We start from the raw sequence: 26,583 nt of genomic DNA, 5'->3' as shown, positions 1-26,583 counted from the left end.
GGAAAGAACCCGTGTATGCTAAGGGAGAACATGCAAACCCCATGCTGAAAGACCCCGGGCCGGGAATTGAACCCAGAACCTGCTTGTTGCAAGGCAGCAGTGCTACCCACTGTTTTACTGAGCATATATATAAAAAAAAAACTCTTCTTCACCCATCGCGGGCGATCTCCCCCCCTTTTTCCTCCAAGCTCGGGTCCTCTACCAGAGGCCTGGGAAATTGAGGGTTCTGCGCAGTATTTTTGCTGTTCCTAGAACTGCTGTCTTCTGGACCAAGATGTTTGACGTATTTCCAGAGATCTGCTGTAACTTCTCCTCCAGTTTGGGGTTCTCTACCCCGAGGGCCCAATGACCACGGGCACCACTGATGCCTTGACCTTCCAGGTTTTCTCCAGCTCTTTTCTGAGCCCCTGGTTTGTCTTTAGTTTTTCATGTTCTTTTTTTCCTGATGTTGCAGTCACTTGGTGTTGCTCCATCAACCACAACGCTTTCCTCTGATTTTTTTTCACCACCACAATGTCCGGTTGGTTTTCCATTACCATGCGGTCCATCTGTATCTGGAATAGAGGCTGACACGGGAGTGGATTTTCACTCCTGTCCTGTCCCACTCCCACAGAAAAAAATGGTGTCCCGTCCCGATCCCGGGCCAGAGTAGAAATCTAAATCCTGTCCCATCCCACTCCTGGTGAAATTACTCCCACTCCCATCCCGCTCCCATTCAGAATGACTCCCGCTCCTGCACCACTCCCATTCTTGTTGTTTTTGAGCGCGGGTGAAAAACTCAGAGCGGAAGTTACTATTGGTTTGCTCCCGCTCCTGTCTGCTCCCGTTAATGTTTAATCCTGTACCGTCCCAATCCCGTGATCGTTACTAATATTGACTCCCATCCCACGGGAATCCCACGGGAATCCCGTGACCCGTGGGATTCCCGAAAAAATGTCAGTCTCTAATCTGGAAGTCCCACAGGATCTTGGCTTGATCGTTCTCTACCAACTTTTGAGGTGTTTCACACTCTGACCCTGGAGTTATATTTATTTATTTATATATATATATATATATATATATATATATATATATATATATATATATATATATATATATATATATATATATATGTAATTGAGCATAAATAAAAAAATGACAAATGTTTTCTATTTCTAATTGTGAAACTAATTATTTGATAGTTGGAGAATCCCCCATATATTGTAATTGGTTTTACTATAGGGTTGTTTGAAAGAACCGAATCTTTACACTGATACGAGCTAAATAATTCGGATCCCGAAAGAGAGTCTGAATTCCCATCAGTAGAAGGCCGACACGTAAAACAAAACAGATGCCACCACAGCGCGACAGACCGAGAGGTCGCCGATAACAAACAAGCCTCCGTCTCAAGCCGAGCAGAGTCCAAAACGAAGGAAAGAAAGGACCAAAGATTCACCTAGACGGCCCTAGTTAGTTAGTTAGTCAGACAGTTAGCTCCAGGATAGGTCTAGTTATTTTCTCGTGATCTTCAGCCCGACTAGAAAAGCAGTTCTTCAGTCACAAAGGGTAAGTTTACCCAGTCATGTTAAATATCTTGTGTTTTTTGCGTCTAAAGTTTAAGGCAATCCAGTACTGCAATAAAAGGAAAAAGAAAACAAATTTGCTTTAATACGCCAACAAAAGCCAAGCTAATGTAGAAAGTTGTTCAAGTAAAAAGCAGGTAAGGGAGCTTTGCTAGCACGTGTCGTCGGAAACTTTATCTTTCCAATTCTTTTGTCTTTCCAACTCCAAAAAATACGACTATTAAGTTCAAATGTTACCTTAGTATCAGAAATGACCTAAAGTGGGTTTAAAACAAGTATGATAGTTACAGTAATCTACATGTTTTAAGTTGGCTAGCTTAATCTGCTAACAGCAAAGCTGCTACTCTAGCTAAGTATGCTAACACTTAATCTACAAACATAAATCATGTACGCATGAGTGCAGTTTAAGTATATTGTATTTCCGTCAACTTTTTACGCGATTGTAACATGTTTAATCCTGAAAACAAGCGTGTCATTAATTTTTCTGGTATATTCTTTAAGCAGCGCAGTTAGCATCGGCCCTTAGCCTGCTAGCATGACTCAGTGGATTTGTAGATTTAAAACGGCTGTGGCCTTAGAAAACGACAAGGAAACACACAAAGAAAACAAATCATATTATTGATTTAGTTTTACAGCCCATGAATAATGTAATTATTTTATTCTTGCTTGATTCCGCTGTATGAACAGCTATACTCCTATGCTACTGCTCTAGAAAAGACTAGCTATTGATTCATGGAGTATATCATTAGTGGGGTTTGTCTCTGTTCTTCAGGTATTGGGTTTAAATAATCAATGCAATCGACCTTTTTTATTTGATGTAAGTCTATGATCACAATTTGATTTAATAAGTTCCATCAAAAACATAAGTTGATTGTAAATTAATAGATCAGTATTTAAATAAGAGATAACTCCATGTTGTTATGTGTTGTTTTCTGGTTTTATTTAAAAGAATGGTCAAATGGGTTATGGGATTTTTTTTCTTTTGTAGTCTTTACTATTGAATAAATGTCAGTCAAACCGAAAAATAACACACTAATTAGGTTAATCTGTTGTACAACTGGCCAGAAGAGCTTTTTAATCTCCTTTCAGGCTGCTGACAAGCAATGTGCAGCACAGCTCTAACACCTAATTTCCTGTATGATGGATGAAACTGCAACTTTTGGAACACAATGATGTTTGAATCAATGGAAATATGTGCAAAAAAATAAAAAATAAACCAGACGAATGACGACAAACGCATCATACCAGTCATGTTTACGTAATATTATTGTTGCACTTTCATATCTTCCTGTATTAAAAAAAAAAAATCCTCAGAATTGATGGCATTGTAGGTTTTGGTAAATATTTCTTTAAAATGATCACTTGCATAAATGGAAGTCAAATTAGAAATACAACTTTTATTACTGATAAAATGCAATAGAAGTAGTTGATAACTTTAGAATTTACAATTGTTTAATCAATCAAGAATATATATGCCTTTTTTTCCATCAAGATGCACAGATGGAGCACAGCAGGAAGGAAGCAAAGAGAGTAAAAGTTTTCCAAGTTAGTTTTTTATTTTGAAAAAAAGTCACCTCCTTTCCTGATGGGTTGGTTGGAGATTGAAACCTCACACTGATTCGTGTCAAACAGGACTTGATGTACAGCAGTGTACAAATACTAGCGATCTATATTTGGGTCGAGTAAAATGACAGCGAGGGTACACTAACATGTTACTGTTTATAGAACAACCGATAATATACGTCTAAGGACAGACTGAACATGACGATGGGGAAAAACATGGGATAGTCATGCCCATGAAATTAAAAATGAACTATTATTTGTCATGCTTGTCCATTATCTGGATGATCCCACCACTCTGAGAGCTTTAACATCTAAGCTAACAGGATCTAGATCAGGTTTGACCGTTTTAGGGCAGTGAGAAGCAATCTGGCTCTACAGATGTCCTGAAATATGATTACCTACTAAATATTGCGTCCAAGTAATCCATTGCTGATGTATATGTAGATGTTATAATGATGAGTTTTGACAGACCAACGTCTTGGAGACCCACTGAAATGCAGCATAAAGTCAATATGTAAATAAGCATCTAAATAAATCAGATCATCCAGATGTTTAGTTATTCTTTTGTCCAGAGTTTATTATCCTTTACTAGACATTAACCAATACAAGTTTTTGTTTAAGATTCTCATATTATTCACATTATTCTTAGTGATCTCTGATGAGTGCTTCTGATATATTGGTGCGGATTCTTGCTTCTTCTTTTTCTCCATTTACATTAAATAAATGATGCAGTGATAAAAAAATGTTTGTCAATTTAAGCAAAAATCTTTTAATAACAAAAAAAGCTAAATATCAATGAGGGATAACAAACGGAGGGAGGCAGGGCTTCTGAATGCAATGATCCTAAACTCTAGGTGCCCCTTTTGTTTACGAAAAAGTTTTTGAACTCCCTCAAGTCTCCAGACCTACTCTATCCTTTTCTACAGTTAAAGAAAATACACTTCAAAAACGCTTTAACTACCACCTATAATGTTAACCTGTTAAATCGACCGTTTAACAGAATTCAACATTGCTATCAATATATTAATACATAAATCTATCAAACTGGGTCATTTTTTTGAATTCATTTCTACAAATAAAGGAGTTGATTATCAGCAAAAAAGCAGGTTATTTAGAGTCCAAGAGTTTAAATGGTAAATTTAGTGGAAGATAAAACTGTGGTTAAGAAGTGTGCAAAGGAACCAAAGTTAGCTGCTGCCTTGATGGGATTAGTTTAAATGCTGAAAGAAATAAATTTTGATCAAAGTTACAAATGTATTAATATTTACTTGGATAGGACTCCTGTCATATTTAGATTGGTGAAGCATGTTGGTTTGCAAAGTTAGCTCTTGGAGCCCCTTTAAAGACATTTAGTAGTTTGACAAATCTTTCCTGGTTTAGTCTCTATAAGGAACATAGTAGCACGTTATGAGCTCTGTTTTGTCTTTAATTGGAAACATTTCCACAACAGTAGTCTGACACTAGTCTGAACAATGTTGTTAAAGCTTTTTTCTGGATTTAATCAAGGTAATACTAAGTAAGCATTCAACAATGAAGCCTAAACATGAAGCTGCTTCTATGAAAACGACTTTCCCTAGAAGGCACCTTTTGCCTTTTGAGGAAATCACGAGACGCACCCAGACACACCTGCATGTCTTTGGAAATAAATGTGCTTGAAGCTGTTTTGGATCATCTAACCTGCCAGTCTGACTTTTAGTTCAGTGTCGCATTACAGTCATATAAGAGGGGGCTGGGGGGGTAGAAGTCATAAACAGAGTAGCCTGTAGCTGTTAGGAGATCTGCAGTTTTATCCACATGAATCTGAACCTATATCAACATTTTGGGTACAGGACGGAGTGATGTTGTGCTCCTAAACTGAACATTATTAGTTTTTGTGCCTGTACTTCTAGTTTTATTGATTCTGCCTTGAGTTACACAACTGATTAAAGGGACTTTTTTGTTGCTGCTGTTTTTCAATCTGAGAGAACCACTGAGATGAGCTTTCTACTCCAACCTCTACCCTCCTTTCTTTCCCGGAGCTTTAGGAATCGGAATTTCGAAGACAAACTTCTGACATTTCTGTACAGACGTTTGGTTTTTCCCTGTAAAGGTCCGTCTCACTGACCAAAAAAAAGGCTCATTGGCAAGTCAATCTTTAAGCCCGTTTATCAATTGTTACACTAAACCCTATGCTGGATCAGATGGGTCCTGTAGGACTGTTGGCTTATAATAATTCTAATAAAATTTATTCTGCAGATTTTATTCCTTATTTAGATGTAATATATAGGATAAATCATGGTGCCTTTTTTTTTGTTTTTTGTTCATGTGTTTATCTGCACTAATCTGCCTGTAACGTCCACCTGCAGGTTTCTCTATTGCAGGACCTATTTTTTATTTTTTTTGTCCTCTGATGTTAAAGGAATAGTACACCCAAAACATGATAAGCTTTCATTTTCTACTCACCCCCATGCTGAACAACACTCTGGAGTACTTTTTTGATATCTCAAATGCATCTGGAGATCTGGGAGGCTTCTTGCTGTCTGCTGACATTCAAATAATGGAGGTCTATGGCGCCCGAGGCAGAAAGGTCCATAAAAGTCCACAAAAAACGTGTCAATATTCCTCCATACTGCTCGTCCAATGTATTCCAAGTGTCCTGAGTGGGTAGCGTCCATAATTTACTAGAAACGAAGTCATTTAGAATGTTGTTAGAGCATAAACAGTAGTGTATAGGATTTCCTAAAAGAGCGTTCACGAGTCTACGGAAACCGCGGCAGACCAAACCAGATGAAAGTGCGCATTCAGCGTCTGCTCTGCCGATAATGCAAGCGTAGAAGAAGAAATGTGCTGTTTACCTGTGCAAAGAAAGAAACAACGAAAGAAAAATGTCTGAGGACTTCAGTGTTAAGGAAGAGCATGAGTTCTTTGCCGAGCTGAATGCGCACTTTCATCTGGTTTGGTCTGCCGTGGTTTCGGTAGACTCGTGAACGCGCTTTTAGGAAATCCTATACACTACTGTTTATGCTCTAAAAACATTCTAAATGACTTCGTTTCGAGTAAATTCTGGACGCTACCCACTCAGGACACTTGGAATACATTGGACGAGCAGTATGGAGGAATATTGACACGTTTTTTGTGGACTTTTATGGACCTTTCTGCCTCGGGCGCCATAGACCTCCATTATTTGAATGTCAGCAGACAGCAAGAAGCCTCCCAGATCTCCAGATGCATTTGATATATCAAAAAAGTACTCCAGAGTGTTGTTCAGCATGGGGGTGAGTAGAAAATGAAGGCTAATCATGTTTTGGGTGTACTATTCCTTTAACCAAGCCATTTCATGCCTTTAAATTCATAGGGAAGACACTTTTAATGTCAAATAAATCTGGCTTAATCATGTATATAAATGTATTCTTTATCAGACCATATTGTTCTGAAATGTAGAAAAAATCAATAAAAAAAAATCATCCTGTCTTAAAATCTGTGTCGTTTGTTTCTTTATTTAATGCGTTAGTTATACGTCAGCCTGTACACCTAAATGTGGCCAATCATATATCATCTGTCAATCAAATAATTTGGGTCATAGCATCTTGATTCATATGTCGCAGCTAATATACGCAACGGTTGAAATAAGAAATCAGAATCCTTTCCTTTCCCATTGAGTTCCGTCCCAGTGTTCACGGGGATGGACGTCTGTGTCTTCGGCAGGCGTAGAGCTAACAGAACTGGCAGCGTTGCGAGGCAAGGGCTCAAACATGTACGGCTGGAAGCCTTCTACACCAAACCAAGCTTCTGTTGTTTTGCAAATCCATTAATCTGTGGATTATTTTTTCCAGTAATCAACTAATACTTGGATAGCCAAAGGTTCCTTAAAGATTTTTTACGAAATTAAACCAGGTGACACTAAAACTTTTCCACTTGAGGAGTTCTGGATGTCTACAGAAGGATATGTTTTTTATTATTTTTTTTTATCTTAAATTACAAATGTTTATTTTTTTTCAACCTTGGTATAATTACTGCTCTAAGTTGGTTTCTCTTACAGCTTAAGGCATGTTTTATATTCTTTATACTCCAGTTGTAACAAATTAACCAATTACTAAATGAGTTGACAATTTTTTCAATTATCCCCTAATCATGATTAATCCAATTAATTGTTATAGCCCTAGTTACTATATCTGTGTGGCGCTAAATGCAGCCATCACAAGATGCAGATACTTTGTCTTTAGAAAAAAGTGGGTTAAAACATAACTAGCAAAGAATGATTAGCATGTATCTGGAAACTCAACCCTCTGGTCCTGTGACGATGCATAAGCTTTCTGTGTTAAAGATGTCGTACGAGGCCACATAAATCACCAAAGCATGGACTTTTAGTAGCCACCACATGTGAATCCTGATGCGAACAGCTGGTTTCCTTTGACAGAAAACGTCAAACTGATCTGACTGGAAGATCTGGTTGAATTGTATCTGTAAAGATGACGCGCTGTGAGTTAGTGCTATAAAAATAAATGAAACTGAAGTTTTTTTCTCTCTCAATCTTTGTCAATCGGTCGTAAAACCTGTAAAACCAAGAAATGTTTGTTAAAAAACTTGGTTAAACACTGTTATCCTGCAGGTTAGTGGGGGTATTTCATTTTCATGTTGTTTTTTTTGCCTTTTTTATATTAAAGCTCACAGTTTGTCTGTTTCTCTCCAGGATATCAGTTGGTGGCAGACATTGCTATGGCCCAGGAGACCAATCAGAGCCCAGTCCCTACGCTCTGTGCCACAGGTTGTGGTTTCTATGGTAACCCTAGGACTAATGGCATGTGCTCTGTTTGCCACAAGGAACACCTGTCGAGACAGAACAATGGAGGAGTTAGTTCTTTGACCCCCATTGGTGAGACCCTCTGCTTCTCTTAAATTCTGTCTGACTCTAACTCTACCTCCTGACTGGTGTTTTTTTTTGTTGTGTTCCTCCATCAGGCAGTAGCTCCTCAGCTGAAGAGTCTGCCATCCAAAGTTTAGAGGATACTTTGAATAATGCCGCAGCTGCTGCAGTTGCTGCTGCTGAGGAGGCTGCTGCCTCTGAAGCTGCAGCCGCTGCTGCAGACGCCCTCAGGTGAGAAGCTCCGGCTCAGGTTCTGCCTCAAAGACGATTGTAAAAAGTTTGATTTTGGGTTTCATACATTTTCCTTAAGGATTTATTTTATGCTATAAAAAAAAACGTGGAGATGTTTTTTTTTTTTTTTTTTTTGTAGAAGGGATTTATTTCAGTAGAGAATTTTAAAAACTGGAAATTAGTCGTCATATGTTTCTTACACACTGAGAACTTGTTATAAAGCATTTATTAGTTTTCTTGTGCCTGCAGCTCTTTTAATAATTCTTCCTTCCCATCAGTTTTAAATTAAAGCTCACAAAACAAACTCCAAAACACAAATATGTCTTAAAATTCAATTAAAAACTAGTATGGAGCTAATTTTGTTCCATTATTGTTGAAAGCTAAATGGAAATTTGAAAGAAAAAACAAAATGCAATCCAGAATTAAAACAGATTAATTTTGAGAATAACGATGCTGTTGTTTTTCTCCCAACTATTGTTTTTTAAATATTTTTTTTCATTGTTATATAAAAGTTTTTTTTTATCATGTTTTATATTTGAGAATTTCAAATAATAAAAAAAGTTTAACTTTTTTCAGATTTTGTTCAGATCTTATTTTTTTCAAAATTCCCTTTTATAGATTGAGATTTAAGAGTTGCATTATTAAAAAAAAAAGTATTTTATTGCTTTTAACAACAACAAAGTAATTTGAACAAAATGTATTTAAAAAATGTTTTTTAATTTGAAAATAAAAAAAAATCTGAGAAAACAGCAAAGTTATTATTAAAAGCTTTTTGTGATTAAGAAGTTTTCCAATTTTTCATTATTACTTTTTTCGAATTTTCATTTCCAAAAGGTTTCTTTGCTTGCAAAAATCAATGGGGGAAAAAAAAAACTTGAAAGACCAAGAACTAATACACTTTCACTCTATAGATCTGTATATCTTTCTATTTATTTAATTATAAATAAATGTTATAATCGGTTTGGTGAGGATATATCTCTCCCACCAAATGGCCCAACTTATTTTAGTGAATCAAAGTGGAGTGGGTTAAAACAAAAAACAAAAACAACTTTTTCTATCCATTCTGTTAAAAGTATCTGATTAAAACAATGAAAGGCTGCATTAAAATCCTGTTTAATCTTCTTGATTTGTTCTCTTCACAGCGGGAGTTCAGCTGCCACCTCAGTAACACAACAGATGACTGAAATGAGGCTTTCGTCTGAGGAGAAATTAGCATCAGTGAGCAAACTAGAAGACACAGAAGCAGGTTGGTACCAAAAATGGACAAGCAGACTGATTTACATTCTGCGCGGCGGAGATATCAGCTTGCTTGCCTTCTGATTGTTAATAAATCTCTCTTAGGGAGGTGCGATCTTCTGCAGGGCTCAGTCGTACACATTTCAGGGTTTCCGCAGGTCCTTAAAAACCATTAAGTCATTTAAATCCAATTTCTTGAAATTAAAACCTTGAATGTCATTAAAAATCCCTAAATGTGACACATAAAAATTCACTAAAATGTAGGGAATTCTATTGGAAAAAGTTAATTCGATTTTCTTTATCATGCCATCTATAAAAAGTAAACAACTGTTACCTAACAAATGTGTTGGACGCCAACCATGCAGATGTTTTCTGAACTGCATGAAGATAAATCCTTTCTTGTCTTCTATCCACCTTACTCTTTGCAAAGTGCTGTTGTGTTCTGGACCATTTACTTTAACCACAATGTATCTGGGCCTTATTTACGGAAGAGGATTAGGGCCACTGGAAAAAAAAAAAAGGTTAGCTGATTTTTTTTTATTTCAGTTTAGTATGGGGGAAAAAGTCAGAATTCTGACTTTTTCTACTATACTAAACTGAAATAAAATTTAAAAATCAGTTAACTTTTTTTTTTCCAGTGGCCCTAATCCTCTTCCGCACTTATGTCTAATGTAAAAAAAAGATGATCAATATTTAGGTAAGATATTGCTGTCAGCAGGGAGGAAAGCAATATCAAGTAGATGGCACAGACCTAGGCCACCCAACCATACTCAGTGGATGGACATTGTGCAGGAAATATTCACTAGGGAAACAATGGCCTTTAATTTAAGATTGAAAAAAGCTTAATTTAAAGAAAAATTTAAATCTGTCTGACATTTGTAGCATTTGAAATTGAATGAATGGAAAGGTATTTCAGAAAATTTTGACAACAATAACGACTCAACCAAATACACATTCAATGTATTTTTGTAGCATGTGTTTTTGTTTCCACTGTTTTTTCTAAATATTTCCAGTAAAGTTCCATTTTATTTGTAGTCTTAAAATCTTCTTAAGGTACTTTAAAAAGCATTAAATTAGACTATAAAACCTGCATTTCTTTCTTTCTGTTCATTTGAATGAAAAGTTTTTAAATAACCATTGTATTTTTTGTATTTTATTATTTAAGAAACCAAACAGACTGGTCAGTGATAAATGTTTCCTCCTTTGTCTCAAGTTGTGAATCAGCCTCCCAGTGCCGTTTCTCTCCCCTCCACTGCTGGCAGTGAAGAAGCCGGAGGCCCCGAGGCCCCCAAACCTAAAAAGCATCGCTGCTTTATGTGTCGTAAAAAAGTTGGCCTTACAGGTACGATTAAAAACCTGGATTCATTCTGGTTTAGATATTTATATTCCTTCTCCTTCTAAATCTAAATTTTTATTGTATCTGCTTTATGTCCTTTGTTATTTTTTTAAGGCATTGTTCTTCTAAAACCTTCCAGGACGTTCTCAATTTATATAATCCATTTTCTAATTTCCTGGATGTTTTTGTAATTTTAAATACTATTTCATGCATAATATGCCTCATTGTGACTTTTATTTATTTTTTATTTTGCTGCTTCAAAAACAAAGAGGAAAAAAAAATTCTTGCCGAAAGATTTAAAGGATATAAAATGTCGTTTTCTTCTGTAGTTTTATTTGCCTTTGTTTTCTCCTCTGTGAGGAAGGGCAAGAAAACTGGAAAAAAATTGTCATCAGTTCAATTCAACTTTTTTTTTTTTCTTGTAAAAATATGGTTGGTAAGGATCACTGAAAGTATAAAATTTTATCCAACATCAGAATATGAGAATTAGCTTCTTTGAAGATTACTCAAAGTCAAAATGTTGGATTATTTTATGCTGGATTAGCTTTTTAAACTCACTTTAAATCCTATTTTATTTGCACATTCAGAAAACGGCTGCAGGTGACCTGCTGCAAACAGAGACCATAAGATTCAAAGCTAGAATAACAAAATAAAACAATAAAGGAGGCAAATAAAAGTCTGCTCTCAATAATATTATAAAGCAAGGGAATTTAAATACATTTCAAGAATGAAATGTGAATTTGAAATTTAGACTGAAATGCTATTTCCTGCATCTTGAGGTGAAGTGCAGCTAACTTTTTATCTTTGTTAAAACATTATTTTTGTCCTTATGATGGGAAGTACCGTATTTTCTCGACCATAAGGCGCACCGTACTAAAAGGCGCACTCTCAGTTATGTGTGCCATTTCTGTATTTAACACAGACATAAGGCGCACCGGACTATAGGGCGCGGGTTTTATATACAGGTACATGTCCTCTACTACGTATTTAAAAATAGAGCAGGAGCTAAACTGTATATGTTTGTGTTTTATTCATGTATTTATTACAAAGTATTAATCGAACCCATCGAAGTCATCATCCTCTGTTTCTGAATTAAACAGCTGCACTAAATCAGACATGCCAATTTCCCCTTCTTCTTCGCTGTCAGAGTCACTTTCCGTGCCGTGTGGCTCCTCGGAAATGATGCCGGCTTTTGCGAAAGCGTTCATTTGTTTCACCTTTTTTTTTCACATCGGCTGTGAGATGGGCACGCATGGAGTCTCAGATTAACAGCGATGGTGATGCGTGGAAAAAACCACCTGGTCTCCTTACATTCACCTCCCTCAGCCACTCTTTCATCATCTCCTCATCCATCCAGCCCTTTTCATTTGCCTTAATAACGACTCCAGCTGGAAAAGTCTCTTTAGGCAAAGTCTTTCTTTTAAAAATCACCACAGGCGGCAGCCAAAGCACAACAGTAAACCTCGCCTTTTCGTTCCCCGTTGTGTGTATCGCTACCGTGCTGGTCCCCTTCTTCTCCACCGTGTGATTCACTGGGATATCGAAAGTGAGCGGCACCTCGTCAATGTTGGTGATGTGGCTTGGCTGGATGCGTTTGTCGGCGATGTGTTCGCTGCAGTAGGAGTGGAAGCTCGCCAGCTTTTCATGCACCGTTTCATAAAACAAATTCATTAATCTTGAATTCTCTCGCGGCTGCTCGATTTCCATGTTCCCCTGCGTAGCTGATAGTCTTCAGTTTAAACTGTGTGATAGGCGTGTCTCTTTGCCATTTTTAGGGTTGTTAAGACAACAATGTTCTGCATAAAGCACATACCTGTTCTTTTATACACAATCCACACTTCCCCCTTTAACGTTCTCATGGCGGTCTCAACAACGTACGCCGTAACGACACACATAGGGCGCGCCACACATTTTTAGGGGGAAAAAAAAGACGTTTATATGCGCCTTATAGTCGTGAAAATACGCTATGTGTGCTTGACTAGGGGTATCCAGACGTGCTATACAGGATATAAAGATTTATGTACATGTGTACAGAAACGATGTATGTATTGACTATAGATGGTGTGTATATATAAACCATTTATGGCCCATACATTCATAGTATAGAGTAATTGTTGGAGGCTATAAAATAAATATTAAAGCTATATAAAGATTATATAGGAAAGTTAGGATATTGATTTTATATATTATAATACAGGCTTAATATTGACAGATAAAAGATTTACATATTATATAGAGCTCTAGTTGTGGAGTGCATGTAAGTGGTCCTGGAACTGTCAATGGTTTGTGTGTAAGAACAGTCCATATGTTACTGTAAAAATAAAAGCGAACGTATTTTGCTGGCAGTTTTTGACATTTTAAGTTAATTTAGGCGTTAATAAACAGTTTCAGGGGAGTGATGATGACGCTCTGCATCAGCAGCGGCGTCTGTCTCCCTGCCACCTCCCAGATCAGCTTATCTGATTGGTTGATGTGGCACGTCGAGCAGCAAAAATGTAATCTTTTAAACTCCAGCAGCTGCTGCTTGTGAAATATTGAACGTTTGAGCGAAGTTTCTAGGGGAAAATTAGGACGTGCAAAATCCGTTCCCAAAAACGGGGCGTAAAATTGGTCATTTTTTAGTAAAAGGCGTACAATTTATGCTAAAACCATATCTAATGGTGTAGGTGTTAGCATGGCCATGATGTGTTCTAGTTGTTTATTTTTTTTACTGTTTAAAGGTCGAGTAAACTTTTCATTCATGGTGTTGATGCAGCTCACATTTATGGAAGGTGTTTTTGATTTATTGTTTTTTTTCCCACACTTGTGTTTAAGTTAATTTATTTCAGTATATTTAAATTTTATTATGTATTTTTAGCTACATTTGCTTATTTTAGATGATTAAGTTCAGCTAGTGACAGAGTTTTAAGTCTAACTGTATCATCCATGTAAGGATAGTATTCTGTTAATTAAAAAATACATATTTATCATGTTGATCTGAAAAGAAAAGTTTTTTTTTCATGGTTTGTAATTAAATATCTTGGACTTCCTTGATATTCCAGGTTTTGGTTGCCGCTGCGGGAATCTATTCTGCGGGATTCACCGTTACTCCGACAAACACGACTGTCCCTACGACTACAAAGCCGACGCCGCTGCCAAGATCCGTAAAGAGAACCCCATGGTGGTGGCTGAGAAGATCCAGAGAATATGACTCTTGTTTGACTTTAAAAAATGGAGAGCTATCAGATTTCAGAACACGGACCTGAGCCCACCTTCTTCCTCCAGGATTTAGTTTTTCTTTTCTCCTTTTTGACAGGATTTCTTCCTCCTGTTCACACCGTCTGCCTATTTTTATTTTTTTGTGTGAGTTCGCCATCTCATTTGGAGCATTGTTTTAAACAAACACTATGTGTGCTGTTGGAGCTGGTTGAGGAGGACGCCGATGGAGTGGTTTCCCTTTAAAACGTCCTGCTGATTGCTTCCCGCTCCGGTTTATTCCCACTCGGATACAGCGTCAGGTCAGACTCTCGGCCTGTTTGTGCTTGCACTCTGCTGGCTTGAGTAGCAAAATAGAATTTTAATTCTTTCTTCATCAGTTCTTGACCTCCTTAAGAGGTCGTTTTCATCCCAGTGGATTCCTGGATCTCTCCTCTACTTTGCCATAAACTAAACCCACAACCTGGATTGCTGCCGGGAGACATTTTTTTCCCATAACGCCCAGTCATGTTGTGCTCCTCTGCTAACGTGGGGGTCGAACCGTCTACAGACGTCACACAAAGACTCTTCCCTTTGGGTTTTCCGGACGTTGCCGTTAAATAGTTTTCCTGAACACTAGTTTGTGTGTTCTAGCGTTTCGGAAAAGTTAATTTTTCAACGTTTCTTTAAGAAGTCACATTGTGGGGAGGTGATGTTTCATGTTTGATGGAGTAGCATAACCAGCTATTGGGTGAATCTTTTTTTTTTTTTTCTTGAGGAATCTGTGTGCGTAGTCGGAGCGTTTGGTTGAAAGTTTTAAGATACTTTTCTTCTTTCTGGGTCTTGCTGCTTTTTTTTTTTTTTACCCCTTTTTAGTTCCATGTTTGTACAAACCTTCGTATTTATATTCTGCAGTGTGTGTGTAATCTCCCAATATTGTATGATGTTAATAAATTATGTTCACAAATGCACAACAAGGAATATTTGGTCCTTTTTATGTTGCGTCTTCAGCGGCTAATATGTGCAAATATGTCAATCAGTTGATTATAAAAAAAAACTCATTATATAAATTCATTACACTGGTTTATATTTCAAGCATTTTAAATTAAAGGTTGTTGCTTCCACATTTTTTCATAGACCTGTTTTTTCCTTCCATTAATTTTTTTCATTTAGATATATGAAAGTAATTTTGGTAGCTATAAATATTCTTCATCCAAAATGTTTTTTGCTGTTTACATGATTGTAATATTTTCTTTGCGCAGATTAAGGACATTTTAAGACGGCTGTGAATAGTCTTGAATTCTGCAGATCACACCAATAGAAAAGAGGGAAGCCAATTATTGAAATTCTCCTGGGAGTGGATTCAACCTGCTGCTGGAGCACTTTTCTCTGGGCAAGAATCAGGATTTAATTCAGAATTTTTATATATATATATATATATATATATATATATATATTAGGGTTGTCACGATACTAAACTTTTCAACTCGATACCGATACTAAGGAAAATATTCGATACTCGATACCACAAGGATAAAATTTCAACAGAAATATTTTGATTAATAATTAAAATACAATAAACAATAAGAACAACATTTTGAGGTTGTTTGCTGTGCACAGTATTTAGCAAGCTTGATAAAAAAACGTACAAAATTAAAATTAAGTTTTCCTTACTTGGCTATGCTTTGCACACATAACAATGACACTAGCCAAACTGGTTAAGAAACAAAAATAATTCTCAGCAGCTGCAACTGTTACAAAAAAAGTCTGAAACTGAAAAGTGCGTAGAATTATTCAATCACAGTGTTCAGAAAGTGCATTGTCCTCTATTCTGCACTTTAGATGAATGACTGTTTAGGTGCGACTGGTACTCGATACTTTTGAAAATGAGTATTGTATCCGGATACAACATTTCAGTATCGATACTTTTTTGAGTATTGATACTTTTGACAACCCTAATATATATATATATATATATCCATATACCGGCCACTTTATTAGGTACACCTGTCCAACTGCTCGTTAACACTTAATTTCTAAGCAGCCTATCACATGGCGGCAACTCAGTGCATTTAGGCATGTAGACATGGTCAAGACAATCTCCTGCAGTTCAAACCGAGCATCAGTATGGGGAAGAAAGGTGATTTGAGTGACTTTGAACGTGGCATGATTGTTGGTGCCAGAAGGGCTGGTCTGAGTATTTCAGAAACTGCTGATCTACTGGGATTTTCACGCACAACCATCTCTAGGGTTTACAGAGAATGGTCCGAAAAAGAAAAAACATCCAGTGAGCGGCAGTTCTGTGGGCGGAAATGCCTTGTTGATGCAGAGGTCAGAGGAGAATGGCCAGACTGGTTCGAGCTGATAGAAGGGCAACAGTGACTCAAATAACCACCCGTTACAACCAAGGTGGGCAGAAGAGCATCTCTGAACGCACAGTACGTCGAACTTTGAGGCAGATGGGCTACAGCAGCAGAAGACCACACCTGGTGCCACTCCTTTCAGCTAAGAACAGGAAACTGAGGCTACAATTTGCACAAGCTCATCGAAATTGGACAATAGAAGATTGGAAAAACGTTGCCTGGTCTGATGAGTCTCTATTTCTGCTGCGACATTCGGATGGTAGGGTCAAAATTTGGCGTCTACAACATGAAAGCATGGATCCATACTGCCTTGTATCAACGGTTCAGGCTGGTGGTGGTGGTGTCATGGTGTGGGGAATATTTTCTTGGCACTCTTTGGGCCCCTTGGTACCAATTGAGCATCGTTGCAACGCCACAGCCTACCTGAGTATTGTTGCTGACCATGTCCATCCCTTTATGACCACAATGTACCCAACTTCTGATGGCTTCTTTGGGATGTGGTGGAACGGGAGATTCGCATCATGGATGTGCAGCCGACAAATCTGCGGCAACTGTGTGATGCCATCATGTCAATATGGACCAAACTCCCTGAGGAATGCTTCCAGCACCTTGTTGAATCTATGCCACGAAGAATTGAGGCAGTTCTGAAGGCAAAAGGGGGTCCAACCCGTTACTAGCATGGGGTACCTAATAAAGTGGCCTGTGAGTGTATATATATATATATATATATATATATATATATATATATATATATATATATATAAAAATTTTAACATTTCATATAAAATGATTTAACTTGGTTAATTTTAACAGATTTAGAATGATCTGAAATGCAGTCAGAAAAAAATCTTTTCACCATGAAATGCACCTGAAAGGAAAGCCACAGTCGGCCACTAGATGGCAGAAAAGTCACAAGGACGGTTTTGAAGACCAGCGTTAACTTTTTCAAAAATGAGGTAAATAGATAAGTGAAAACTCTTTAAAATGCTCTTTTTTTATTAAATATTTAATAAAAAAGGGGGGTTTATAATCTGCAAAACTTGAAAACAAATACATAATTCCTCCCTTCACACACATCATTTAAAGTCGTTACTATGAAATGTTGCCATTTTGTTCTGACTGATCTCTGTTGTCTACAGGTGCTGGTCATAAAATTAGAATATCATGAAAAAGTAGATTGATTTCAGTAATTCCATTTAAAAAGTGAAACTTGTATATTATATTCATACATTACATACAAACTCATATATTTCAGATGTTTATTTTGTTTAATTTTGATGATTACAAATGACAACAAATGAAAATCTCAAATTCATCATATCAGAAAATTAGAATATTACTGAAGACCAATAAAAACAAAGGATTTATAGAAATGTTGGCCAACTGAAAAGTATGAACATGAAAAGTATGAGCATGTACAGCACTCGGTATTTAGTTGGGCCTCCTTTGGCCTGTATTACTGCAGCAATGCGGCGTGGCATGGAGTCGATCAGTCTGTGGCACTGCTCAGGTGTTATGATAGCCCAGGTTGCTCTAATAGTGGCTTTTAGCTCTTCTGAATTGTTGGGTCTGGTGTATTGCATCTTCTTCTTCACAATACCCCATAGATTTTCTATGGGGTTAAGGTCAGGAGAGTTTGCTGGCCAATTAAGAACAGGGATACCATGGTCCTTCAACCAGGTACTGGTAGCTTTGGCACTGTGTGCAGGTGCCAAGTCCTGTTGGAAAATGAAATCTGCATCTCCAAAAAGTTGGTCAGCTGCAGGAAGCATGAAGTGCTCTAAAACTTCCTGGTATGTGGCTGCGTTGACCCTGGACCTCAGAAAACACAATGGACCAACACCAGCAGATGACATGGCACCCCAAACCATCACTGACTGTGGAAACTTTACACTGGACTTCAAGCAACGTGGATGAAGTGCCTCTCTTCTTTTCCTCCAGACTCTGGGACCTTGATTTCCAAAGGAAATGCAAAATTTACTTTCATCAGAGAACATGACTTTGGACCACTCACCAGCAGTCCAGTCCTGTTTCTCTTTAGCCCAGGCAAGACGCTTCTGACGCTGTCTGTGGTTCAAGAGTGGCTTGACACAAGGAATGCGACAGCAGAAACCCATGTCTTTCATACGTCTGTGTGTGGTGGTTCTTGAAGCATTCACTCCAGCTGCAGTCCACTCTTTGTGAATCTCCCCCACATTTTTGAATGGGTTTTGTTTCACAATCCTCTCCAGGGTGCGGTTATCTCTCTTGCTTGTACACTTTTTTCGACCACATCTTTTCCTTCCCTTCGCCTCTCTATTAATGTGCTTGGACACTGAGCTCTGTGAACAGCCAGCCTCTTTAGCGATGACCTTTTGTGTCTTGCCCTCCTTGTGCAAGGTGTCGATGGTCGTCTTTTGGACAACTGTCAAGTCAGCAGTCTTCCCCATGATTGTGTAGCCTATAGAACTAGACTGAAAGACAATTTAAAGGCTTTTGCAGGTGGTTTGAGTTAATTAGCTGATTAGAGTGTGGCACCAGGGGCCATCAATTTTGAACCTTTTCACAATATTCTAATTTTCTGATATGATGAATTTGAGATTTTCATTTGTTGTCATTTGTAATCATCAAAATTAAACAAAATAAACATCTGAAATATATGAGTTTGTATGTAATGTATGAATATAATATACAAGTTTCACTTTTTAAATGGAATTACTGAAATCAATCTACTTTTTCATGATATTCTAATTTTATGACCAGCACCTCTATAAATAAGAATTAAATATTTTCTTTGACCGTTACACCACCTTCTGTTAGATGAAGTCCAGCAGAGTTAATTAAAATGAATGCAGGATCAAAGCATGTTATCAGCCCTTTATTAGCCGATGCTATTATAATCGCCTTGTTAATTCGAGCATCACGTCTTACTTCTCACCTTCACATGGATTAAGGTGTCAAAAGGTCACCTTCCAGAACAGCCAACTGTGAAATTGAATCATTATGCAGGTGAAAGATGAGCTCTCTGGTCATTTTTAATGAGGCTTGGAGGCGTTTATTGCAGCTCTCAGGTCTCTCACCTTTCCTCTTTTATTTTCCTGCAAACAGCATGAAGACAGAAGGAACACATCCCGGCTGCACGGCCACGTGTGCCTATTTACAGCTGGCTAAATGACCCTCTCACACAGAAACCTAAACCTTCATTAAATCTTTAAGTCTTCTGCAGTTCTCCTGCGTGGTTCTCGGATAACAGGACAAGTGAGAGTGTTTCAAGGACTCCTTTAGATGGGAAACCACGGCCATTACACCTGGCTGAGTACAGCAGAACCTCTGAATGTTGCTTCCTTTATGAAGGCCGACACCAGATGTTCTGGGAATTATCCTCTTCCATCAAGAGTACATACACTTTTTACCTCTTCAGGTAACAAAGAAAATTCCCAGCAACACCTGTTGTCACCTGCAGCTGTCGCCATGGCGACAGGACCGTTAGATACCTGAGTTGGGTGCTGGCGGGGAGCCGAGGCTGAGCAGACGGACGGTGCAGAGAGGAGGAGAGGCTGCTTTCTTTGGTTTCTCCACCATGCCGAGAAGAGGCGCCGCTGCAGAGGAAGGTGAGCTGCACATTTTAACCTGAGCTCACCGATCCAGAATGCAGGAATATTTCAGGAATGGGCTTTATAATAACATAACTTTATTTAAATAAGATCTAAGTTTGCTAAATTGTAACAGAAAGTTTCATCACTGCTGTTTATTGTTGTTTTTGTCTGTAATGGTTTCCAGCATCTGCTCTGCTCACTTCCAGAAGTCCAGTCAGTATCTCTATAGAGGCTTTTTGCTCTGTGGAGGTTTGGATCATTCACTTTTTACAACACAAAACTGCAAAATCATGACAATTGGTCCTATATTTTTAAGAGTTTTGGTGATCAGCGATGGGCCGATATTTACATCTGAAACTGATATTATCCACTGATGTCATCTACTAACACAAATGTCAAAAAAATTTACCGCAGTCAATTCTCTAAAGTTCTCATTTATATATTTACATCTCTAATTCATGTCCAGGTAAAACAAGTTTGTGTTTTTTCATAGGAATTGTTCAGTGTTTTTATATAAAATGCAATCAGGACACTGAGGTGTATTTTGTACAGAAGAGGACTAAGGCCACTGAAAAAAAAAAAGTTAACTGATTTTAAAACAGTTTTTATTTATTTCAATATGGGAAAAAAGTCAGAATTCTGACTTTTTTCTCAGAATTCTGACTTTAATCTCAGAATTTTGACTTTTTTCCTCAGAATTCTGACTTTAATCTCAGAATTCTGACTTTAATCTCAGAATTCTAACTTTAATCTCAGAATTCTGACTTTAATCTCAGAATTCTAACTTTAATCTCAGAATTCTGACTTTAATCTCTGAATTCTGACTTTTTTCTCTGAATTCTGACTTTTTCCTCAGAATTCTGACTTTAATCTCAGAATTCTGACATTAATCTCTGAATTCTGACCTTTTTCTCTGAATTCTAACTTTAATCTCAGAATTCTGAATTTGATCTCAGAATTCGGACTTTAATCTCAGAATTCTGACTTTAATCTCTGAATTCTGACCTTTTTCTCTGAATTCTAACTTTAATCTCAGAATTCTGAATTTGATCTCAGAATTCTGACTTTTTTCCCAGAATTCTGACTTCAATCTCCAAATTATGACTTTTTTTCTCAGAATTTTGACTTTAATCTCAGAATTCTGACATTAATCTCTGAATTCTGAATTTTTTCTCAGAATTTTGACTTTAATCTCAGAATTCTGACATTAATCTCAGAATTCTGACTTTTTTCCCAGAATTCTAACTTTAATCTCAGAATTCTGACTTTTTTCCCAGAATTCTGACTTCAATCTCCAAATTATGACTTTTTTTCTCAGAATTTTGACTTTAATCTCAGAATTCTGACATTAATCTCTGAATTCTGAATTTTTTCTCAGAATTTTGACTTTAATCTCAGAATTCTGACATTAATCTCAGAATTCTGACTTTTTTCCCAGAATTCTAACTTTAATCTCAGAATTCTGACTTCAATCTCAAAATTATGACTTTTTTCTCAGAATTTTGACTTTAATCTCAGAATTCTGACTTTTTTCTCAGAATTCTGACTTTAAACTCAGAATTCTGACTTTAATCTCAGAATTCTGACATTAATCTCTGAATTCTGAATTTTTTCTCAGAATTTTGACTTTAATCTCAGAATTCTGACTTTAATCTCAGAATTCTGACTTTTTTCCCATATTAAACTGAAATCAAATTTTAAAATCAGTTTACTATTTTTTTTTCTCAGTGGCCCTAATCCTCTTCCGTAATTATTTATCTCATAGTTCAATCCGGTTTATTAATAAAGCACCAATTCTCAACCCATGGCATCTCAAGGCACTTTACAGAGACAACTCAACCAGATCAATGTTTTCTCCATAGGGAAAACAAGCTTAGAGCCCCTTCATCTCAACTTTTTGATTAGAAACTATCATACCCTGCCTCACATCACAGCTGATCAGAGCACATGGGCGATTGGTTAATGTTTAGGACAAGTGCAATGGCGTAACGACACAACAATAGGCCCGTAAGCAACATTATCTGGGTGGGCCCCATATGAAATACAACACGTGATAAATGTTCAGGATACGGCGACAGCTCCATTAATCGGCCAAGAAAATACAATTATGCAATTCTCAGTAGTATATGATCACACATCACACATGGAAAAATGTGTGATGTGTTTCTCCGGATGGTTCTTCCATAAGTGAGATATTACATTAGAAGCATTGAAGGACGAAGTGGTTGGCTCCCCCAAGCATGACAAGGACCTCACATTCATTGCAAATCGCAAAGTTCAAGTCATCATTTTAAACTTTGAAAAAAGTCCCACACTGCAGACATTACGTTAGTTTCCTTCTGCTGCACAGTTGTTCTTATTCCTGTAAGGTTTTATGGCGGTTTGAAAACCAGTTAAAGTGCATTACTGGCATGAACTGATAAGGAGTTAAACAAGGAAACAGGAAACAAGACTTGCCCCCAGAAAAAAATAAAAATAAAATAAAATAAATTAATAAAAAAATATATATTTATAATAATTTTCCAACTGTGTAATTTAACCCAACCGAATTATTTCTAATTAATCTTAAAGTTATTGTCACTCTGCCAGTTTCTGATTGTCCTGCTCATTTTCCCATCATACTTTCAAACGTTTCCCAGTTTAAATCTCTGACTTCAACACACTTTTCTGCAGCTTTTACTATTATTTTGATTTTTTTTCAGTTTCTTTGTCATCTGAGCACTACAATTGATCACTTCTACCATGAAAAGTACAAAATCTTTCTTTTTTACCATCAAAGAGAGTTTTGCAGTTTTGGGACACTCCTCCAGAGGTTTTGAACTTGTCATTTCTTTAACTGTTGGTTTAGGTCTTTCTGACTGGGATGGGATCCTTTTTGCAGCTTCAGCATAAGTTATTCCGAGTTATAATTTCACTTTTCTTATCTCTTCAGATCTTTTGCTCACTACACAACCTCAATATGCAGCCGGTTGTTCTCCACCACAGTTGCAGCATGTAATCTTCTTTCCCCACAGTTTCCATATTCATGCTCTCCAGCACACCTTCCACATCTCTGTTCTCCTTTACATACTGCCGCTGTATGTCCGAATTTTTGGCATTTGAAGCATCTCAGACGCGAAGGGTTGGACATCTTTACACTGTAGCTCATACAATGAAAACCTAACTGAGTAATTGCTCTTTTTCAAATTTGATTAATACTGATAAGTGTTCACACCTTTCTCCTTTTCTTGTCATTTTTAACTTTCACCTTTTTTACTTTTGCACCACTTATATTTTCTGGAATCTCTTTTTTAGATACTTTTAGAGGAACTTCTCCGATGACTCTCCTGTTAATCCTTTCGTTCTCCACCAAGCTGCACTGAACTCTTTTCCCCTCATCTTGTTAATCTGTATGGCTTTGACATTTTGAGCGCTGTCTCTGCAGTTTATTAACAGGTCTATACAGTATTTTGGCATCTTGGACTTCTCCTACAAGTTTGTTTATCGATTTTGTTAACTGACCCAGATTCCAATCTGGAAAAGAGACTCCCTGATTAATTAGTTTAGTTTTTTGTTTTCCTGTGTTTTCTAGATTGTTAATCACTTGACTTGTTCTGAACTGGACTCCCCTTCAATTGATCTCTGCGTTTTATGCTTTTTTTCTAATTTTTTTATTCTACTCTCTTCCAATCTTTTTGTTTTCACTATTTCCTTCTTCCATCCCACAATAATCGCTTCCCATTTCATCGCTATTCACGACCCAGGTCATTTATCCTGAAGCGGCTTAGAAACACGCGTCCTCTGCAAAACAGTTAGTAGGGCGGCGCAGTTGAATGAAGAATTCTTCTTCGTCTTCTTCTTTTCTTTTTGGCGGGTCTAATGACATCACCCGGGAGCGCCGCCTTTTGGCAGAGGTGCTAATTCTGGCATATTTCACAAAATCTTTGCATTATATTATCAACTTTTCATTATCGGGAAAAACCGATAAGGATATAGACAGCTATGCTAATGTCGGATGATATTATCGGACATTCCTTAAAAAAATAAAACTATATATATATATATATATCTACAGTACAGACCTAAGGTTTAGACACCCTTTGCCATTCAAAGAGTTTTCTTTATTTTCATACACTGAAGACATCAAAACTACGAATTAACACGTGGAATTGTATACTTAACAAAAAATGTGAAACAACTGAAAATATGTCTTATATTCTAGGTTCTTCAACGTAGCCACCTTTTGCTTCAATTACTGCTTTGCACTGTCCTAGCAAAATAGGAAGCAGTGAATCAGATCCTTATCTACTGAAAATACTTCAAGAGGGCATCAAAGGTTAAACAAGAGGTCTAAAAAAAGACAAAAGCTAAAGCTGTATTACTGATTTAATAATAGGGAAGAAGATGGAAAATGGCCGCCGTTGAGGCGTTTCAGGGCAACAGTCAGTACTTACCAAAAATCACGTTGTTAAGGCCCATTACCAAAAACAACCTGGATGGAAGTATATTGTGTGGACAAATTGAATAAAAGGGTCTCTTTTCATCCAGCAAATAAAACAACAACATTGCACGGTGGTGGCAGTGTGATGGTCGGGAGCTTCAAAGCCTGGATAGCTTTCTCTTGCTCATTGAAGAGTTATCTGTTCATCTCAGATTTACTAAAGGAGAATTTCTGGGCAGAAGCTCATGACCTAAAATTGAGTTCTATTGGAATAAAGGCAAACATTTTGTAATGTCCTAATCAAAGGCTACAATCAACTAACTGAGGAGCTGAAGCATGACCTTAAACAGTTGTTTCATGCCTGAAAGCCCTCCATTAGTAGCCTCGTGAGACCATCCTGATCTCGTGAGCTTTCAAGGTTTCACTCGCAGATTGGCTACTTTCCGTTAAAGAAAATTTGGAGCCGTTCACCAAACGAACGTCCAATCAGCGTTGGCTTTGAGGCGGGTTGAGGTGTGACGCAACGAGAAGCGCGACAGTTCAGTCTAAAGAACATGGCGGCTTCAGCCGATGAAACTAGCATTAGCGTGGCTATTGAGCAAGTTTTATCGGAATTACAGAGTATTTCTTCACTGAAAGAAGAGCAAAACACTGCTCTGGAGGCTTTTCTCAGAGGAAAATATGCTTTTGCTCTTCTCTCGACTGGTTTCGGCAAGAGTTTGATCTATCAATTGGCTCCTCTTCGTCGTCGCTCTGTTAGTACGTCATATGCTTCGTTGATCTGATTGGTTTATTTGGCCCGTCTATCACCAACATAGGCCAATCAGCTAACCATTATTTTCGCCCCTTCCCAAAATTACTTCAACAGAAGGTTTCCAGATGGATATGTGGAGCAAATCCATCTGGCGGAGTCAGATTACTCCATTAGGACTGAATAAAGCAATTAGCAATGAGCCTTTAACTCCTTTAAACCCACCGGATCGCCGGCGACCCGGTGGACCTTAAGTTGGGGTAATAACTGAGAATACATAAAATTCCACTTGTAAAATTTTTACCAGCAGGTGGAGCCGTTGTGCGCAGCTCCAAGCTTACATTAGAAGTTCAAAGCCCACAGCTCTGGAACTGTTATAGCTAGAGGTCTGAAATTTTCCGAATTTGTGGTTGACGTGATGTAGAACACATATAATACAATAAAACACGCTTTATCTCAAGAATGTCTTTATTACTGCTGTTCAAAAAAGACCTATCATTTCCGAGAATAAAAAAACAGCTTTGAGTCATGTTTGAACTGATCCAGCTTGGTCTGTGTTCTACTCACCCAGTTAAATTTTTTTTTCATAATTTATACAGGTGCTGGTCATAAAATTAGAATATCATGAAAAAGTAGATTGATTTCAGTAATTCCATTTAAAAAGTGAAACTTGTATATTATATTCATACATTACATACAAACTCATATATTTCAGATGTTTATTTTGTTTAATTTTGATGATTACAAATGACAACAAATGAAAATCTCAAATTCATCATATCAGAAAATTAGAATATTGTGAAAAGGTTCAAAATTGATGGCCCCTGGTGCCACACTCTAATCAGCTAATTAACTCAAACCACCTGCAAAAGCCTTTAAATGGTCTTTCAGTCTAGTTCTATAGGCTACACAATCATGGGGAAGACTGCTGACTTGACAGTTGTCCAAAAGACGACCATCGACACCTTGCACAAGGAGGGCAAGACACAAAAGGTCATCGCTAAAGAGGCTGGCTGTTCACAGAGCTCAGTGTCCAAGCACATTAATAGAGAGGCGAAGGGAAGGAAAAGATGTGGTCGAAAAAAGTGTACAAGCAAGAGAGATAACCGCACCCTGGAGAGGATTGTGAAACAAAACCCATTCAAAAATGTGGGGGAGATTCACAAAGAGTGGACTGCAGCTGGAGTGAGTGCTTCAAGAACCACCACACACAGACGTATGAAAGACATGGGTTTCTGCTGTCGCATTCCTTGTGTCAAGCCACTCTTGAACCACAGACAGCGTCAGAAGCGTCTTGCCTGGGCTAAAGAGAAACAGGACTGGACTGCTGGTGAGTGGTCCAAAGTCATGTTCTCTGATGAAAGTAAATTTTGCATTTCCTTTGGAAATCAAGGTCCCAGAGTCTGGAGGAAAAGAAGAGAGGCACTTCATCCACGTTGCTTGAAGTCCAGTGTAAAGTTTCCACAGTCAGTGATGGTTTGGGGTGCCATGTCATCTGCTGGTGTTGGTCCATTGTGTTTTCTGAGGTC

The 26,583-nt window shown here is 37.6% G+C and overlaps 2 protein-coding genes across 2 annotated transcripts in view; both read left to right on the top strand.

Moving 5' to 3' along the window:
* The first annotated feature begins 1,310 nt into the window (after positions 1 to 1,310).
* LOC119785171 (AN1-type zinc finger protein 5-like) lies at positions 1,311 to 14,926 on the top strand. The gene is made up of 6 exons (XM_038287625.1): positions 1,311 to 1,545; positions 7,795 to 7,977; positions 8,064 to 8,199; positions 9,342 to 9,445; positions 10,649 to 10,777; positions 13,813 to 14,926. The coding sequence occupies exons 2-6, from the start codon at positions 7,821 to 7,823 to the stop codon at positions 13,959 to 13,961; spliced, it is 675 nt and encodes a 224-aa protein (XP_038143553.1). The 5' UTR covers positions 1,311 to 1,545; positions 7,795 to 7,820; the 3' UTR covers positions 13,962 to 14,926.
* A 4,506-nt stretch (positions 14,927 to 19,432) lies between these two features.
* tmc2a (transmembrane channel-like 2a) overlaps positions 19,433 to 26,583 on the top strand; it is a 29,152-nt gene continuing 22,001 nt past the window's right edge. The window contains 1 exon segment of the mRNA XM_038287604.1: positions 19,433 to 19,898. The gene's annotated coding sequence lies outside the window, so the exon portion shown is untranslated.

This window comes from Cyprinodon tularosa, unplaced genomic scaffold (genome assembly GCF_016077235.1).
Source record: "Cyprinodon tularosa strain WSP-4 unplaced genomic scaffold, ASM1607723v1 ctg241, whole genome shotgun sequence".
Classification (NCBI taxonomy): domain Eukaryota; kingdom Metazoa; phylum Chordata; class Actinopteri; order Cyprinodontiformes; family Cyprinodontidae; genus Cyprinodon; species Cyprinodon tularosa.
Note: the sequence above shows the minus strand (reverse complement) of the source record. Positions and strands in the feature narration are given on the sequence as shown.

Excerpts from the sequence above, each read along its gene's own strand:
- LOC119785171 (XM_038287625.1), top strand. The coding sequence starts at position 7,821 with ATGGCCCAGGAGACCAATCAGAGCCCAGTCCCTACGCTCTGTGCCACA. Across the intron at positions 7,978-8,063 it reads TAGTTCTTTGACCCCCATTG|GCAGTAGCTCCTCAGCTGAA; the intron begins GTGAGACCCTCT and ends TTCCTCCATCAG. Across the intron at positions 9,446-10,648 it reads ACTAGAAGACACAGAAGCAG|TTGTGAATCAGCCTCCCAGT; the intron begins GTTGGTACCAAA and ends CTTTGTCTCAAG.